Source organism: Podarcis vaucheri, assembly GCF_965113315.1.
Source record: "Podarcis vaucheri genome assembly, chromosome: 6".
NCBI classification, from domain to species: Eukaryota; Metazoa; Chordata; class Lepidosauria; order Squamata; family Lacertidae; genus Podarcis; species Podarcis vaucheri.
This window is the reverse complement of record NC_138764.1, coordinates 83,941,361-83,959,669: the sequence shown is the minus strand read 5'-3', so window position 1 is coordinate 83,959,669 and position 18,309 is coordinate 83,941,361. Positions and strand designations below refer to the sequence as shown.

The 18,309-nt window shown below is 46.6% G+C and overlaps 1 protein-coding gene across 1 annotated transcript; it reads left to right on the top strand.

The window, feature by feature from the left end:
- The first annotated feature begins 2,524 nt into the window (after positions 1 to 2,524).
- SYS1 (SYS1 golgi trafficking protein) lies at positions 2,525 to 17,842 on the top strand. The gene is made up of 4 exons (XM_082227525.1): positions 2,525 to 2,679; positions 3,787 to 4,047; positions 14,920 to 14,987; positions 16,312 to 17,842. The coding sequence occupies exons 2-4, from the start codon at positions 3,886 to 3,888 to the stop codon at positions 16,550 to 16,552; spliced, it is 471 nt and encodes a 156-aa protein (XP_082083651.1). The 5' UTR covers positions 2,525 to 2,679; positions 3,787 to 3,885; the 3' UTR covers positions 16,553 to 17,842.
- Positions 17,843 to 18,309: the final 467 nt, after the last annotated feature.

The window sequence follows — 18,309 nt, the reverse complement described above, 5'->3', positions numbered from 1 at the left end:
CACACGGTTGTAAATCATGTGAAATCATCGTTCAGTAATGTTGAAAACAAACAACAGCAATAAAAGATCATACACATACATCAGTCTGCAGCAAAGGTCAATCTCTTTAAATTGCGACTCATATTGTACCACCAACCTTAAAGCCCTGTCAGGTGAAAAGGTGGGGTTTTAATAATAATAATAACCCAAATTTAGCTGAATACAGAGGACATGTTGTGCTGCTCCATCAACATCCAGAGAAACACATCACACATTTACCTCTAAGACAGCACATGAGAATTCACAAATCCATTAAGAAGATAATGTCCTCTTCCAGATTTATTTTGTGTTCCTGTCTTCAAGGACAATCTTACTCATTTCACTTTATAGTCCACGGAAGGGTAGGATACCGGAAATGTCTCAGACTGACTCATGCCCCTATCGTGTAAACAAACCATAGAGCTCCCAATGCTCCTATAGTGCTACTGATTGTAATTTCATGGAGATTAAAGAGGGGTGGAAATGTGGGGGAGAGGGACAACCATGTGTGCCACCTCAAGCTCCTTGGGGGAAAGGTGGGATGTAAATGTAAAAGTAAGCAAATGATGAAAAAGGTAATAAAATACGAGTTGGAGATGACCTTGGGGGTCTTCTGCATCCTCAGCTTGAGGAAGGATCTGCAATACATGATTCAGCTACAGCAACCCTGGTGGGGGGCATCCAGCCACTATAACAAATACAAGAACAAGAACAAACCAATACTCCCACCCACCCATTTAAAAGAACACAGAGTGTTAATCAGCCAAAGCCAAGTTTTTGCCTGGCACCTAAAGATATGTAATGAAGGCATTAGGTGAGTCCCTCTGGGGAGAACATTCCACAAATGAGAAGCCATCACAGAAAAGGCCCATTCTTTTGTTACCATCCTCCAAACATCTCATGGAGGAAGCATTCAAAAACGGGCTTCAAGTGATGATCTCAGGGTCCAGGTTGGTTCATATGAGGAAAGACAGTCCTTTAATTATTGTGGTCCTTAGCTGTTTAAGGCAAAACCAACACTTTGAATTGGGCCGAGAAACTAATTGACACCAGGTGCAATTCGGCCAGGATCAGTGTGATATGCTGAAACCGTCAACCTGGCTGCGGAATTCTACACCAGTTGCCTTTGGAATTTTTTGGGGGGAGGAGGGGAGTGCATACCCATAGGCAGAAAGGGTGAAAGCCCCCAAACAACTCAGTGAGTATATGCTCTGTTGTCACATCATGCTGGCTAGGGGTACTGGAGAATTCTGATGAAAGCAGAAAGGAAGCATAAACTATTGTAGTTTGCATGTTCATCTGTGGCCAGAAATGAAAATCAGTCAATTGAGAATGCCTGATGTTCATTCAGACTGTTGTTGCTTTCAAGCCTGCAAATGTACCAGTTGAAGTTTCCGAAACGTCTTCAGAGGCAGGCCCATGTATAACGCGTTACTGTGATCTAACCTAGAGGGTACCAGAACATAGTAGACAAAACGTAGTTTGTTTGTTTATTATTTTATTAATTTTTATTTTATTTTATTTTCAACTAATGGAACGCTCTGCCTCATGAGAGCAGGGCCCTGCAGGATCTGATTTCTTTCCACAGGGCCTGTAAGACAGAGTTGTTCCACCTGGCCTTTGGCTTGGAGCCAATTTGATTCCCTCCCTCCCTCTCTTTCTTTTTTCTTTTCCTTTCTCCTCCTGCGATGAGGCTACATTTTAATATTTTAATGTTTCAATGTTTTAATGTTGTATTTTAATTTTGTTTTTCAGTTGTAATCATTCAACTTGTTTTTATTATTGCTTGTTAGCCGCCCTGAGCCCGGCCTTGGCTGCGGAGGGCGGGGTATAAATAAAAATTATTCTTATTCTTATTCTTATTCAATTTATAGACCACCCTTTATCAAAAGTTCCCAGGGCGGTGTGCAACATTAAAAACACATTACAGAACATCCATGATAAAATAATAATAAAAACACAATTTAAAAAAGCATCCTGGCAGACAGCCTACTAATAGTTCTCATAATGTCGTATATCACAGGTTGTCCCTGTCCAGATGGGGGCGCGGCTGGGACGCCAGCTGAAGCTGATGGCAGGCACCTCAAGCTGCTTCAAAGCGACTGTAATTATTTTATTTTATTTTATTTATTTATTTATACATCCATCTGACTGGGTTGCCCCAACCACTCTGGGCGGACTGTAACAACCTCCCATCCATCCTGTCTAGGAAACTGCCTGGAAAACCTACGCCTACTTTAGCTCGGGTAAGTTTACACCCTGAATATTATTCTTGGGGTGTGTTTTTTTTTTTAGTGGCATCACCTAGGGAGCCTAAGCATTTCAGCAGGCGTCACAGCGCGTCACCAGAGAAATACGTTTATCAGCGAAGCCGTTGACGACGCGTGTTGCTATAATGTGACGTCACTTCCGCCCGTAAGGCGTCCCTCCAGGCTCACGTCGGTTTCTCCGTGACGTCACCGACCTCCAGCCGCCATTCTAGGCATCCGGAGGCCGGCTGGCTCTATGGTCGGCCGAAAAAAAGAGTCAGCTGCGAAGACGGGCCTGGCCGGCCGGGAATGAAGTTTGGACCCTGTGGCGGTTTCTCGAGGCTGTTTTGGGGCTGGGAAAGTGCGGGGGCGGCGGCGGTTTCGGGGACCCTTCGGCGGCGACGGGAGAGAGGTGAGTGGCAAAAGCGGCGAGGGTTGGCTGGAAAGCTGAGGGAGACGGGGCGGCAGGCGCGGGTTTGAGGAAAGCCCTGTGGGCTGGTGGGATGGTCCCTCTCCCTTCTCGGCCTCCCTCAGCGCCTGGCACAACTCTTTCAACCCCTTCGCGACAGGCGGAAAATTAGCAGGTCTGGTTTCTCCCCGTTAAGTGAGGCAACGACGAGGGAAGCTCTACCTGTCGGGCTTCTGCCTGTTTGCGTTTAAGGAAGCCAGCGCACACCCCCTGGAAGCTCTTCTCAGAAAAGGCGCGCCCATGTGTCGGCCTTAAATCTTTAACCTCAGCCTTTTTAAAGCTTCTGTTTCTGCGGATCACAGCAGCAGAGGAAGCTGCTTTATCCCCAGCCGGAACTGTGTGGTCCACACAGCTCAGGGTTGATGTCTACACCGTCAGTAGCTTTCCAGGTTGAAGGGGGTTATTATTATTTATTTAGGTTTCATGGGGGATATTGAAGGGAGTTTGCTTCTGAGCTGTGCTCCTGACCAGCTTGTGGGCTCTCTGTTGAGGCAACTGGTTGTGCCACTGTGGGGAATGGGATGCTGGTCTAGACATCTGACCCAGCTGGGATGTGACCTTACGATGGATTTTAGTTATGATCCAGTAAGGCGGTTCTTACGTTCTTTGTTGACAGAACAGGATCCTGCTCAAATAATTGCTGTACCAGTTTTAACATGGCTGTCTTGTTCGTGTCAAATATATTTTCACCTGTCCCAAACTCCTAGGGTTGGATAGGTTTAAAATCTTTTTCAGAAAACAGCATTAATCCTGCAATGCTCATCTAGTGAGTATCCTTTTACGGTCTCTCTCTCCCATTTCTGTGTTATCACTCCCAGTACTATCTGTGCAACATACACTTAGGCCCGGGTTTTTGTTTTGTAATCTGTCTCTGTTAGGTTTTCCATACCTCTCTCAGGGCTACACTTGGGAGACCACACCAAAGAATAGTAATGTGAATGCCAGAAGATGCCAAAAGAACACTTTGGGTTTTGGACAATGGGTAGATTGGAGGGCCCTTCCATAAGCTTCGGTTGGAGTAACATGTTTTGTTTTGTTGTTCACTTTCAGGTGCTGATGCGACTGGCCTCTAGTCAGTGAGATGTGTGCTTGATACTTTAAGACATCGCTGGATTTTGCCTAGCCAGTGGGCAGGCCCCTGCTTCAGCAATGGCTCCACAGTTCCGCAGTTATGTTTGGGATCCTGCTCTTATCCTTTCCCAGATTACCCTCATGCAGGCAATTTACTATAGCTCGCTTGGGCTCTGGTTGGCTGTGGTGGACAGCCTAGTTCACAACAGCCCGTCCCTTGATCAGATTTTCAACTACGAGGTAGGATATTATTCATTTTGGTAAATCCTGACACCTAGAAGATTTTGAAAACCAACCTTGCAGGCTAAGAGGATTGTTGTTTACGTCTCCTACTTTTTGGTATCCAGGGAAATCCTTGAGCCAGTCTTTCCCATCCCTGGGTAGAAGTTGGAGTTAAAAGTGCAGATCAGAGTGAATGGAGAGATGTTGGAAGGGAAAGGAATTGAGCAGTGCAAGAAACGCTGTCCCTGTTTGGGTTGTGGTGCCTGTAGATCAGGAGTGGAGGGAAGTCATGTGAGTGTGAACTCCAGTGTGAATAACAGTGGAGTGGCAGGACAGTATGTCAGACTTTCCCACCACTCTTGACAGCCTTCTCCTTCAACCTCCAGCCACCCCTTTGCTCCTGGCTTCCTGTTCTACACAATCATACACATCATGACCACCAGCTCCTCAGTCCAGAGGAAGGGTGATCTGGATTGTGTGTTCCCCTTCTTAATCTCCAGTATTTTAAAAAGTATGACATTAACACAGCTTCACAGATTGCATTCTGTAACATTTGTATTTAAATTTTACATACCGTATTTTTCGCTCTATAACACGCACCTAACCATAACACGCACATCGTTTTTAGAGGAGGAAAACAAGAAAAAAAATATTCTGAATGAAACAGTGGACGTATCATTTTTGTGCTTCATGCTGTGGCCACAGACATGTGATCTGATGGTGAATTTGGGGTGACCCAATGCAAAAATCCTGAGAATCCCTGTAACCACTTTTTTGCACCATTGCAGCCCCAGGCATGATTTTTGGGGGGCAGGCTGTAGCCATGGACATGCTATGTGCTCTGATGGTGAATTTTGGCTGACCCAATGCAAAGATCCTGAGGATCCATGTGGATCCATGCTTTGTAACCACGTTTTTGCACCATTGCAGCCCCAGGCAACAGTGGGTGCGTGATTTTTTTTTGGGGGGGGGGCAGGCTGTAGCCATGGACATGCTGTGTGCTCTGATGGTGAATTTGGGGTGACCCAATGCAAAGATCCTGAGGATCCATGTGGATCCATGCTTTGTAACCACATTTTAAGTGGGGAGAGAGGGAAAAACACAGAAGGCTAAGAATGCAGGAGAGGGCTATAACGTGAGGAAAGGAAGGCAAAAGTCCCCCCACCCACCCAAGCCAGCCAGCGCTCTCTCTCTCTCTCTCCCTCCCATCTGCATGTTTTCCAGCTGCCTGATATTTATTTTTTTTAATTGCCTTGACAGAAGAAAGCATTTTAACTGCATTAAGAACTATTTAGCAGCGAAACCTAAGCTTTGCCATCCCTTAAGAGGTACACAACACTGTAATCTTCCAGATCGCATGAATTTACAGGCAAAACACTGTTTAAGGATTTCATCCTTTTAAATGGAAGAAAGCATATTTGAATGCTGTGTGTCCCCAAAAACAAAAAGCAGGAAGTCAAATCAGAATTTTAAACTGAACCTGTAATCTCTCTCCCTTCACAAACATTGTTCCCTCCGGAGCAGGGAGAGGATAGAAGGACGGAGGCTCTGCTTTCCCCTCTACTTGCCTGGAGGGGAGGGGCTTTCCCTGCTCTTTGTTCCGTTTCAGCAAACACAGCAACGAAACAGAGCGGGTGGGCAGTAAGACCCTGAGGCAGAATGCAGGAAAGCTGCCACTTCCTCTTCTTGCCTGGAGGGGAGGGGCTTTCCCTGCTCTTTGTTCCGTTTCAGCAATCTGAAGCCCGATTTGATTTTTGTCTGATTTTTCGGCTCCAGGGACCACACATTCGCTCCATAACACGCACAGACATTCCCCCTTCCTTTTCAGGAGAAAAAATCTGCGTGTTATAGAGCGAAAAATACAGTACTTTTGTATACAGATTTTTGGCTTGCATAGACGAGTTTATAACAAGATCTGTCAGAAATGAATTTGCACTTTTGCAAATGGCTGCGTTTGCGATAGCAAAATTAAGATGATTTTGTATGATTGTTTAGATATTGTTTATTGTGGAGAGGACATGCTGTGTTTTGTTATTGCTAATAGGAACAGATATTATTTCTTTCATTTATTTATTAAAAAAATTATTCCCTTGTTTTCCCATTCAAAAAGAAAAAGGAAATGCTTATAAAACAAAGGGCACATAGTTCAGTGTTAGAACTTCTGCTTTGCATATGCAGAAGGTCCCAAGTTCAATCCCCAACCTCTTGAGTTAGGAATGTCCCCTGTCTGGGACCCAAAGAGTCAATGCCATTTAGTGCAAACAATACTGTACTGAGTTTGATGGGCCAATACTCTGAATCAGTATAAGATAGCTTCCTGTGTTCTTCTAACAATCCTCTATTCCAACACTATTACCAAACTAGAAATAGCATCAAAGAACAAGAACCCAAAATGGTCTGTCGTGTGTGACCTTGTAAAAGTTTGTATGAAGTCAGTTGAATATTTCTCCCCGAAAGGGCAGTTTCCTCCACCTACCTTCATGCGTTTTTTTCACTATAATGGTTATTCCTGGTGTTTTGTATCATTTCTACAGAAGAAAACTCTGAATACAACAATTCACTTTTATCACTACCCAAAGTTTCTTGTGATGTCAGATCAAGGATTTGGATTTAAATGTTTAAGTAGAGACAGTGTTACAGGGCAGATCAGCTGTGGGAAAGATCTGTGGTATTCTTTCTTTGGAGTGAGTGAGACTGCCTGGGATGGTTACATGCCCATAAAACAGTCTCTCCGATGGAGTCTGAAAAGATAAGACAAATCTAGAGAGTGCACTGTGCCTCTCCTTTGCTTGGCTGCATCTGTCCTTGAACTATGATCATGCCTTTTGCTTGCCTGGATGGACAGAAGAGTGTGTAGAAAACTCTTACCTGGATGGAACGTAGTCTACTATAAAAAGTGTGAGTTACATCAGTTGCTCCACCCACTTTTGTCTCTGGCCCTACCCACCACCAGCATCTGTCTCCTGGAAGGTTGGTGTCAGGGAACTGACATCAGAGGGAAAGGAGGTGATAGGGCTCCCAGAGACTGGGAGAGACTCAACAGCCAAAGCAGGGACCAGCAGGGGGAGCGCGGGGTCTCTGGAGGAGGATCTCCGGAATACTGAGAGAGATGCAGCAGCGCAGGCAGGAAGCAGGGGGGAGAAAGGGGTGAGAGACACGTCCAGTGAAAATAGTGGGGAGGTGTCAGAAGCAATTGCAGGGAGACCCATGCTTCGTCGGAAGCTGTCACGTCGTGAGTCCAGGAGACGTGTTTCCGTTAAGGAACTTCTTTGTTGGAGGCGTTTCCGCAAACAGCCACTGTCGGACTCTAACAGTGACTAGAGCAGACATGTCTGAGGAGCTCTGTCACACACAGAGGTTTGTGGGGCCGCACAAACTCTGAAGGGGCACCATTTTAAGCACAAGCAGCTAATCATACCCTGATAGCAGTCCGACAGTCTCTGTACGCTGCCTGTGCAGGAGAAAGCATCATGAGCGACCCAGCCGGAGCCGGAGGAGCAGGGGGAGGAGCTGATCCAAGCTTGGAAGAAAGATGCCGAGCATTGGAGGTCCAACTGGCGCTGCAGACGGCGAGGCTCGAGGAGAGGAGGGCTCAAGATGCAGACAAGAAGGGGAGAACCACTCAGTTCCCCAGAAAGGTACCAGGATTGGTGCAGAAGTTTGGGGGGGACCCCAAGGATTACCATGCCTTTAGGACTGAAATGCAATATGCCCTGAATGTCCAGTTTGATGAGTTCCCTGATGAGGAATCTCGAGTTGCTTTTGTAATTGGGCATCTTGAGAAGGGCGCGCGAGACTGGGTTCGACCCCTGATGGCAACGCACAACGATATCCTAAAGGACACTATGAAATTTTTTCGTGCAATGGATATCATGTTTTCCAGCGACATTGAGGAAGGGGCGGTGCGCAGACAGTTAATGGCTTGCAAGCAGGGAAGCAGATCTGTCCGTGAGTACTGGACTGAATTTACCATGCTGATTCACAGATTGGGGTGGGATTTATCGGCAGCACCCATTCAGATGCTATTTGAAGAAGGTCTTTCTTCAGCTGTGAAAGACGAGCGGGCCAGGAGCCCCAGGGCGGTGTCTATGGATCAGCTGACCAAATCTGCGCTGACCATTGGAGCGCGCCAGGAGGCAAGAGCCTTGGAGAGGCGGGAAGGGAGAGGGGAACGTTGGAAGGAGTTACGCATTCCAGACATTCCTGAGCCAGCTTTCCCGCCGGCAGAGCCGATGGAAATCGGAACAGCCCGCGCGCGCGCAGTTTCAAAGCCCAGTGAGGGGGCGAAGAAGGAGGGAAAGGGAGCCCGGAAATGCTATCTCTGCCAACAGCCAGGCCACTTTGCCAGAGTCTGCCCCCAGAGGAAGGAATGGCAAGGAATGGTGGGGGCTGTTGAGGGGGAAGAGCAGGGAGAAACGAAGCAGGTAAAAGCCAACGCCTGGTTGCCATCAGGGCACTGCAGCCAGGCCAAAGAGCAGTGAAAGTGCCCCTTCCCCAAGTGCCAGTGCCAGAAGCTCCTCGACCGGCTCTAGTGATTGAAGTGTCGCTAGAGCTGCAAAATGGACACCCCCTAAAAATAAAGGCACTGTTGGACTCAGGCAGCTCCTGCAATTTTATGAGCAAGGAGTTTGCTGCTGAACACCAGATACAGACTATCCCTTTAAGCAACCCCCTGCAGGTGACCACGATCGATGGCAGGGAACTGTTGGGAGGAGGAGTCAGCTTGCAGACCATCCCAATGATAATGAGGGTGGCAAGGCACACAGAACTGATAGCGTTTAATGTGGCCACCTTGGGAGGTGCTCCCATTATTTTGGGAATGAGCTGGCTAGCCCTACATGATCCGCTGGTGGGCTGGCATCAAAGAGTGGTTTCCTTCGGTTCCGCACATTGCTTAGAACACTGCAGGGGGGAAAAGGGGTCAGCAGGGGCCCAAGCCACCCTGGCAGGGACTGAAGTAGTGGAGAAGGGGAAGGTGCCACCACAGTATGCTGATCTCAGCGACGTGTTCAGCGAGAAGGAAGCTGACCAACTACCTCCGCATAGACCCTTTGATTGCCAGATCAATTTACTCCCTGGAGCACAGCTTCCTGTAGGCAAGTTGTATGCCATGTCAGACAGGGAAATGCAGGAGTTGCGAGCGTTCATTGACAAGAACCTGAAGAGGGGCTTCATCAGAGAGTCCAAGGCAGCGGGGGGTAGCCCAGTGTTTTTTGTGGACAAAAAAAACACGGACAAGCCGAGGCTGGTATGTGACTTTCGGGCCCTAAATGCAGTGACAGAGCCGGCGGCTTTTCCTATGCCCAGGATTGATGATATTTTGACCAGGGTGCGGAAGGGAAAGATTTTTACAAAGCTGGACCTAAGGGGGGCGTACAACCTGATACGTATAAGGAAAGGGGATGAATGGAAGACCACCATGTTCACCCCTTTGGGGGCATTTGAATACTTAGTTATGCCTTTTGGATTACAAACAGGCTCCGCGTGTTTTCAAGCTTTCATGAACCACGTACTGGGGCCTTTGCTCTACAAGAATTGCGTGGCCTTCTTAGATGACGTGTTGGTGTATTCGGAGAATGAGGAGCAACATGTGAGAGACGTCAGAGAAGTGTTGAGCAGGCTGCAAGCCAACAGACTGTGGGTGAAACTGGAGAAGTGTCAGTTTCATACCAAGGAGGTGGAATTCCTGGGGTACCGCTTGTCAGATAAGGGGTTGGCCATGGACCCCGGCAAGGTTCAAGCGGTGCTGGAATGGAAAACACCCAAGACCAAGAAGGATGTGCAGAGGTTCCTAGGGTTTGGAAACTTTTATCGTAAGTTCATCCGCAACTTCGCCCACCTGACGGCGCCCATCACGGAATGTCTCAGCAGCAAGAAGAAGTTTGTTTGGACGGGGGAGGCGGAGCGAGCGTTTGAGGAACTGAAAAGGGCCTTCGCCTCTGGCGAACAACTTCTACATGTGGATTTACAAAAAAAGCTGAGGGTCGAAACAGACGCGTCGGACAGAGCCATAGGGGCGGTGCTTCTTCTGCAGCCGGGGAAGGAGGGGTCTGAGTGGCGACCGTGTGCCTTCTTTTCGCGGAAGCTGAACAAGTCTGAGAGGAACTACACGGTGTACGACCGGGAACTTCTTGCAATTTATGAGGCCTTCCGGAGATGGAGGCACCTACTAATTGGTGCACAACAGAAGGTGCAAGTGTGCACGGACCATAAGAATCTAGAGTATTGGAGAACTGCGCGAGTGCTCAACCAACGGCAGTTGAGATGGGCCCAGGAGTTCTCCAAATTTAACTTTGAGATTTGTTACGTACCAGGCCCGGAGAACGTTAGGGCGGACGCTCTCTCACGCAAACCTGAATATTTGGAGGGAGAGGGTGTACCCGAAGAGACCCATGTCATTCCCGAGGACCGCTGGGTGTGTGGGGCGGCATTGGTGGGGCAAAGGGAACTGGTAGAGGGAACGGGGCAGGATGAATACGCCCAGGACAAACTCAGGAGTCTTAGGAGGGAGGGAGACAAACCCGGGGGTTTTGAGGAGAGAAATGGGGCGTTGTACTACAAGGGAGCGTTATACATACCTGAAGGGGAATTGAGGGAAAAGGTACTCAAGCAACTGCACGATAACCCCACAGCAGGGCATTTTGGGCAACACAAAACCATGTGGCTGGTTACCAGGGAATTCTGGTGGCCCAAGGTCAGGGAAGATGTGCGTGAATATGTGAGAGGGTGTGACCGATGCCAACGAGCCAAGGGGGAGAGGCGGGCACCGGCAGGTTTATTAGAACCACTACCCACGCCGGAAAGACCGTGGGAGGCAGTGGCAATAGATTTTATGACTGATCTGCCCAGGTCCAAAGGGAAAACAGCCATTATGGTGGTGGTAGATCTGTTAACCAAGATGGCCCACTTTATAGCCTGCTCACATGCGGTCACAGCAGAAGAAACCGCCAAATTGTTTGTGGAAAATGTGTTTAGGTTGCATGGCGCCCCCTTGAGGGTGGTTTCGGACCGAGGGAAACAATTTACTTCCAGGTTCTGGAGGAAGCTCATGAGCTTACTGCATGTAGAGGTTAATTTCTCTACTGCCCGTCATCCAGAAACCAACGGGCAGGCGGAAAGAGCTAATGGTGTCCTCCAGCAATATTTGAGGTGTTATGTTAATGACAGAGAGAATGATTGGGTGGAGAAGCTGGCGTTGGCAGAATTTGCTTACAACAATGCAGAGAACGTGTCCACGGGGATGAGCCCTTTTTTGGCCAATCACGGGTGTCATCCCCGAGCCTTCCCAGGGGGGGAGGGGGAGAACTGGAGCGTTCCAGCAGCAGAACAGTTCGTTGAAGAAATGGAAGCGATCCATCGCCAACTCCAACTTAATTTAAACCGGGCGAAGGAGGAATATAAGAGGCAGGCAGACAAAACCAGAAGGGAAGGGGAAAGCATTAGGGTGGGAGACCAGGTGTGGCTGTCCACCCAAGGGTTACCATTTAAAGGAGGTTGTAAGAAGTTAAGACCCAAAAGACTGGGCCCATTTGAAGTCACGCAACAGGTCAACCCAGTGGCTTTCAGACTCCGGTTACCGAACCACATGAAGTTGCACCATGTGTTCCACAGATCGTTGCTGTCACCGTATATAGGGGACAGAGAGGGGAGGGTCAATAGGGGACCAGCGATGGAGGAAAAAGAACACAGCTACCATGCAGCGGAGATCCTAGATTCCAGGTGGAAAGGAGAGCAAGTAGAGTATTTGGTAATGTGGGAAGGGGAACCGGAGTCGGAAAACACCTGGGTCAGGGCAGAGGATGTAGATGACGAGGTTCTAATTGAAACTTTTCATCAGAGATTCCCTCGAAAACCCCAGCCAGTGGCGAGGTTCCGGAGGGAATACTTCGCCACCACAGACGAAGAAGAGGAGTTGGAGGGGTTCTCTGATTCCGAGGTGGAGGAGGATTCAGCGAGTCGGAACAAAGACCGATGGAGGGAGATGTTCGAGACGTCGGAAGATGAAGAGGATTCGTTTCGGGGTTTCAGCTCCTCACCGCCCAGAGGAGAGGGAGGGGGCGGGGGGGAAGGGGGCCCTGGAGGGGAGGTGGATGTCAGGGAACTGACATCAGAGGGAAAGGAGGTGATAGGGCTCCCAGAGACTGGGAGAGACTCAACAGCCAAAGCAGGGACCAGCAGGGGGAGCGCGGGGTCTCTGGAGGAGGATCTCCGGAATACTGAGAGAGATGCAGCAGCGCAGGCAGGAAGCAGGGGGGAGAAAGGGGTGAGAGACACGTCCAGTGAAAATAGTGGGGAGGTGTCAGAAGCAATTGCAGGGAGACCCATGCTTCGTCGGAAGCTGTCACGTCGTGAGTCCAGGAGACGTGTTTCCGTTAAGGAACTTCTTTGTTGGAGGCGTTTCCGCAAACAGCCACTGTCGGACTCTAACAGTGACTAGAGCAGACATGTCTGAGGAGCTCTGTCACACACAGAGGTTTGTGGGGCCGCACAAACTCTGAAGGGGCACCATTTTAAGCACAAGCAGCTAATCATACCCTGATAGTTGGCTATGAAGGAATGTACCTGTAGGCTGAAAAAGACTCTCCACTCCTGTTACATAATTTTATCAATTGCTATTGGCTATGGCATCAGGCTAGCCACTGTTTCAAACCAAATCTGAACTATGTGGCCCCTTATCTGATCCAATTGAACTCCTCTTAACCTGCAGGTGAAGTGGGGGTGAAGTGGCCATGACTGGGGAAGGGAGCCAATTCACTTCAACAGCATATTCCTCCCCAGCCTTATACTCCTCTGCCATAACTTCCTCTTTCTAGCCCCAGCTGAGGCTTTGAAGTACAGAAGAGTAAACACAAGCCTAAACGGCAGAAGAAGACCTCTGTAGAGACGAAAACCCAACTGCTTGTTTCTGCCCCAGTTATCTCTCTCATAAGAACACAAGAAGATCCTTGCTGGGTATTCTATCTAGTCCCGTGTCCTGTTTCCCATGGTGGCCAACCAAGAAGCCCATGAGCAGGGACATGAGAACTACTCCCCTCTCTGAAGCTACTGAGTAGAAGTGAGCCTGTAGTGGATATTGTGTAGTGGATCCAGTAGTGCATATTGTGAAGTCACAGGCTGGGAGGAGAGAACCTTGTCTTAGCCCAGTGGTGGGAAACCTTTGTAAGCCCAGGAGCCACATTCCCTTTGGGAGAAGCATTCTGAGGGCCACATGCTGGTGGTGCTAGTGATGGGCAGGGTGAGAAGCAGACGTGGACAGAGCAGTGGATGTGAGTTTTACCTTTGTATAGGAGGCTAATGTCCAGCTATACAGGGTTTCTCTCAGATTTTTTTGCGGGGTGCATGGGACATTACAGGTGTGAAGAGAGGAAACTGAATTCCATGGACACCAGTGGAAGCCCACTCTCACAACTGAATTCCACCCAGGGAAATTAGAGCCAGACCTTCTCATAGCTCTCACCATCAGATTGGCTTTGAGCACCGCAGTACTGTAATGTAGGTTTCGTTTGGGATCTCTGTGCCTTCTGTCCTCATCTCTATTGGGAGAATAGGGCAGGAAGAAGTTTGACACCTGCCCATCTCTGTGGAAGTCTGTCCAATGCATAGACAGCAATGGTTACAACGCTGCATGTTCGAAAGAGAAGGACTTTTGCCTGTGCTGTCTGCAACTCTGCTGTTTTCCAACTTTTGTAAGCAGAAATGATGACCAGCTTAGGGACTCTGTCGAGCGTGCCTTATCGCAGCCTGCTTACCTTGGCAAACTGCATGAGGTAGTGATTTATGATAGCCTGGATTTTGGTGGCAATTGTAAGTTTTCAGTTCTGAGTTGCCGAAAAACTGCAGTTAGTGTACTGTGACAGTTGGCCTTTCTATTCAGTCCTTTCTATGAATATAACTGGTGACTGAGGCTCATGTAGACGTTGATTTATCTTGGCTGGATTGCCTATGTTGAAAACTTTAACCACTGAGTTGTATTTTAGATCAGGGGTTCCAGACAGTGGTGTGTGGACCACTATTGGTCAACAAGCTTTTTGAAGGTTGTCAGTGGTATGTTTGCATATTGGTTGTATTTTTAATGCTTTTTATTTCTTATATTGTATTTTATTGTATTGCAATTTGAATTCTATGGAATTTCAATTGCCATACAAAAAGAAGAAGCAGCAAGAAAAGTACAATTAAAGATATCAAAGTATCATAGCAGGGTGTATTACAAATATTACAACTGGCGGGGGGGAAATCAATTAGTGGTCCACCGAGAATATCAGCAATTTTCAAGTGGCTCAGTGGAGGTGGGGTGCAAGTTTGGGAACCACTGCTTCAGATCCTTTGGAATTTCACAAAATCAAGAAAATGTTGTGTGCAATTTATGCAGTTTCAGATAGGGAGGAGTGGGTTTTAGCCTCAAAACATACACTGATCTGTTCTGTAGAAGCAAATGGAACCCACTTCAGCCATTGGGCAACTTTTGCAAAATATATAATACCATTCTGGCATTGTATCAATATCCCTTGTGATTTTATTCATTTACTGAAGGGTTATGGTTTGCTTCTTGTTATGGTATGTATTTTTGTGTTTTTATATTGTAAACTGCCTTATGATCTTCAGATAAAGGGCAGTATATAAAATTAACTAATAATAATAGTAGTAGTAGTAGTAGTAGTAGTAGTAGTAACAACAAAAACAAAAACTCAGCCCTGGCTTATTTTTGTAGATATAATTAAACTTGTACATACAAATCTGCACTCCTAGAAAAAGAAATTGTTTTTCTGCCTTGAAGGTAAACGAAGCATTATGTTGAATGGAATGCATGGATGGGGAAGAGGAGTCAAATAAATCTTGACTTGGTTTCCAATTTATCCCAGTGGCTGTTTCTCTCCTTGTAACCCTGTGCAGGTTTTGGGGTTCTCCACCTCACCTGGCAGACTTGCCATGATGGCTTTTATCCTGAATGCACTTTCTTGGTAAGTTGGCTTTTTGGATGTGCATTTCTGACACTTCTGATCACCATTTTGCTTCTTTCAAGTATAAACATTTTTTCCAGGAATCAAATATCCTTTGCTGAAAACCGTAGTATTCTCACAGTCTGTGTTGTAATGCAGAATCAGGCATAGCTAACATGGTATCCTTCAGATGTTTAGAACTACTTCCATCAGCGCCCAGCCAGTGTGGCCAATGGTTGGGAATGATAGGAGCTGCAATCCACAATGTTTGGAGGGCACCACCTTGCCTAGACCTGTGCTAAGGAATGTTGCGAGAAAGCTGCTTGTAGGGATTGCCTAACCTGTCTTAAATCTCTGGCTGCTATTGGTTGAACTGCTCAGACTCTATAGATGGACAGGGCAAAAAGTAAGTTCTTGGGGGAAATGGGTGGAAGATGAGGGATGGGAAAAGAGGAAGGACAAGCCCAAGGAGGCAACAGGCAAAGGGAAGGGGGAAATATTGAAAAGCAGGTTTGGAAGAAAGAGTTGTTCAAAGGAATGAAAGCAAGAGAGGGCTAGAGGAAAGTCTCAGAAAGGTTTAATAAATCTGGGAAAAGAGAATGGGCAAAGAGAGGATAAGGACACGTGATCAAGAGCTGCAGGGCTTGGAACAAGTCGGTGCTCCACATTTCTTTGAAATATCAGCCAAATAGCTGCTGTCCTTTAAGGCATATGAGCATGAGTATTTATAGTCTTCCACCCTCTCACAAGAGAGATATGTTGTACCTCAAGAGCAGCCAGGAGAGGAAGAGAAGTTGCCAGATCAAAGGTTTTCATCCATAAATATTCCTAACAGCCTAAAAATACCTTACATGTAAATAAGAAGAACAGAGAGCTATAGCCTTAGAGTTCCAAGGTTTGAAAACTTAATTAAAAAGTCCCCACATGGAGCAAGCTTGTTTTCTCCAGCTCTGGAGGCTGGGACCCAAACTAATGGATATAAATTACAAGAAAAGAGATTCTGACTAATAAACACCAGGGAAAACTCTCTTACAGTAAGAGCTGTTGGACAGTGGAACAGACTCCCTCAGAATGTGGTGGACTCTCCTTCCTTGGAGGTTTTAAAGTAGTGGTTGGATGTCCATCTGTCATGTATGATCTCACTGAGATTTCCGCATTGCAAGGGGTTAGACTAGATGACCCTCAGGATCCCTGCCAACTCTACAATTCTATGATTCTAAGATAACTCTTGTACTGCTTAGTGCAGGATAAATATAAAAGTGTCTGAAAACTTTCTGTTGCTGAATTACTTCTTTCTTGAATGCTACAGTTTCAGGTAAAATCTTCTCTCCCCTCCCCTTTACAGTGCCATAGGCTTGCTGTATTTCATTCGGCGAGGAAAGCAGTGCTTGGATTTCACAGTCACCATTCACTTTTTCCACCTGCTGGGCTGCTGGATTTACAACGCGCACTTTCCAACGGCTTTGACGTGGTGGCTTGTACATACTGTGTGCACGGCACTCATGGCTGTGATTGGGGAATACCTTTGTATGCGAACAGAACTGAAGGAGATTCCATTAAATTCAACCCCCAAATCCAACGTATAGACCCTCGGAAGATGCTGTCTCTCTCTCTCTCTCTTCCCCACGGCTTCCTCATCTTGGTGCTAACACAGGATACGTGAGAATGTATTTGAAGCAACCCAGCATGTCAGTTCTAACTTTTAAATAATCTTGCGTAAAAGGTTTGTGATGCATCCATGGGTACAACATGGGACAAATCAGATTTTGATAAAGCACACTTTGTTGCTTGGGTAGACACACCCATTTTGCCCATGCAGCTCAGAACAGATTCAGCGTTGGACAACAAAGCAACAGGAGCTGGACTGCTTTTGTGAGATGAACACTGGGTTGCCGGAACTGGAACTGTCATTTTCTTCAATATGGACAATACCCAGGCAGTTGACTTCACGCATTGCACAATAAAAGCTCCATTCTGCTCCCTCCCCAGTACATCTCGTATCTATTTTCCTTCCAACTGTCTTTTGAAATTTTAAAAAAAATCAAGGAGATCAGACAAGGTAGGAAGTATTTCTCACTTGGCTGCTGTGATTATAGAAGGTTTGGCTAAAGGTGAAGAGGAAAGTGACAATATTTATTGGATTGTAGAGACTGATTTTTGGCAAAGCAAATAAAGACTCTCATTGTCCATTGCAGTTTCGCAGCTTATTGATCAGGCAGGGTTATCCTGTTATTTTATATAGCAACAGGGGAGGAAAGGGAGCCATCAGACAGGAATATCATCCTGGAAGTCACATCATCGAAACTTTAAATCTACCATCTTCAAGGAAAAAAATGGCATGCAGCAAGTTGGCCCGCCGGCCAACAAAGAGGGCTAGCTGTGGGCTGAAATGCTTCAGATGAGCCTTCTTGTTTATAGTATTACCATGAATGTACTTCCTTTTCTCTGATCATCAGATTCTAGTATTTATAATCAAGGACACTGTCCTTTTTTGTTATACGAGGCTGTGTTAGCATATAAAGAACAGGACTATTAATGAGTTTTTTAACTGAACCAGATTAAGAGAAACATGCAGCTTCCGTTGTCTCCTACGCACAGAGGCCTGAGCGCCCCTGTCATACACAGTCAAAACTCTCCTATTTTAAAAGGGATGGAAGGTTTGGAAGAGAGAGTTAATCTGTAACAGCCGGTTGCAGCTGTTAATGGAACTATGGGTTTTTCACAATGAACTTATTTTCAGACATGCCACTGAGCCTTTCTTTGTACATAAATATTTGTTGGTGGTATTGGTTTGTATAAGTTATATTGGTAAGTTAATGCTTGGTTTGTAATGGTTAGGGGGATAATTTTGCATATAGAACTCGATAAACTCTCTCAAAAGCTCTTTGTTTCTGTGATGCCTTTTCTGAATTTCATCTGGCAATCGTTTGCAAACAGAAGTTTCGCCCTGGATTAAATGTTTTGCTTCCCATCCTTAGGTATTACATTTAGCAGATTGCAGGTCTTTTTCTATACTGTCTTTATGATTGGGGAAAACTTCTGAGTCAAAAAGCCCCTTTTCCAGTGTTCTTTGTTTATTTATTTATTTATTGAAATATTTATAGACTGCACTTTTCATTAAAAATACAGCAACGTGGTTTACAATTCAGTGTTAGGTCACGAACATGCTGTACATGAGGGCTGGCTAACGTGTCCTCTTCATGTTTCTGGAGTCCATTTCCCATAATACTCAACTGGAGCTGATGGGAGTTGCAGTCTAACCACATCCAGAGCTCCACACATTTACTTTCCCTGCTACACACTGTGTTCAGTAACAGTTGCCTATTGCCACTTTGCCACTAGA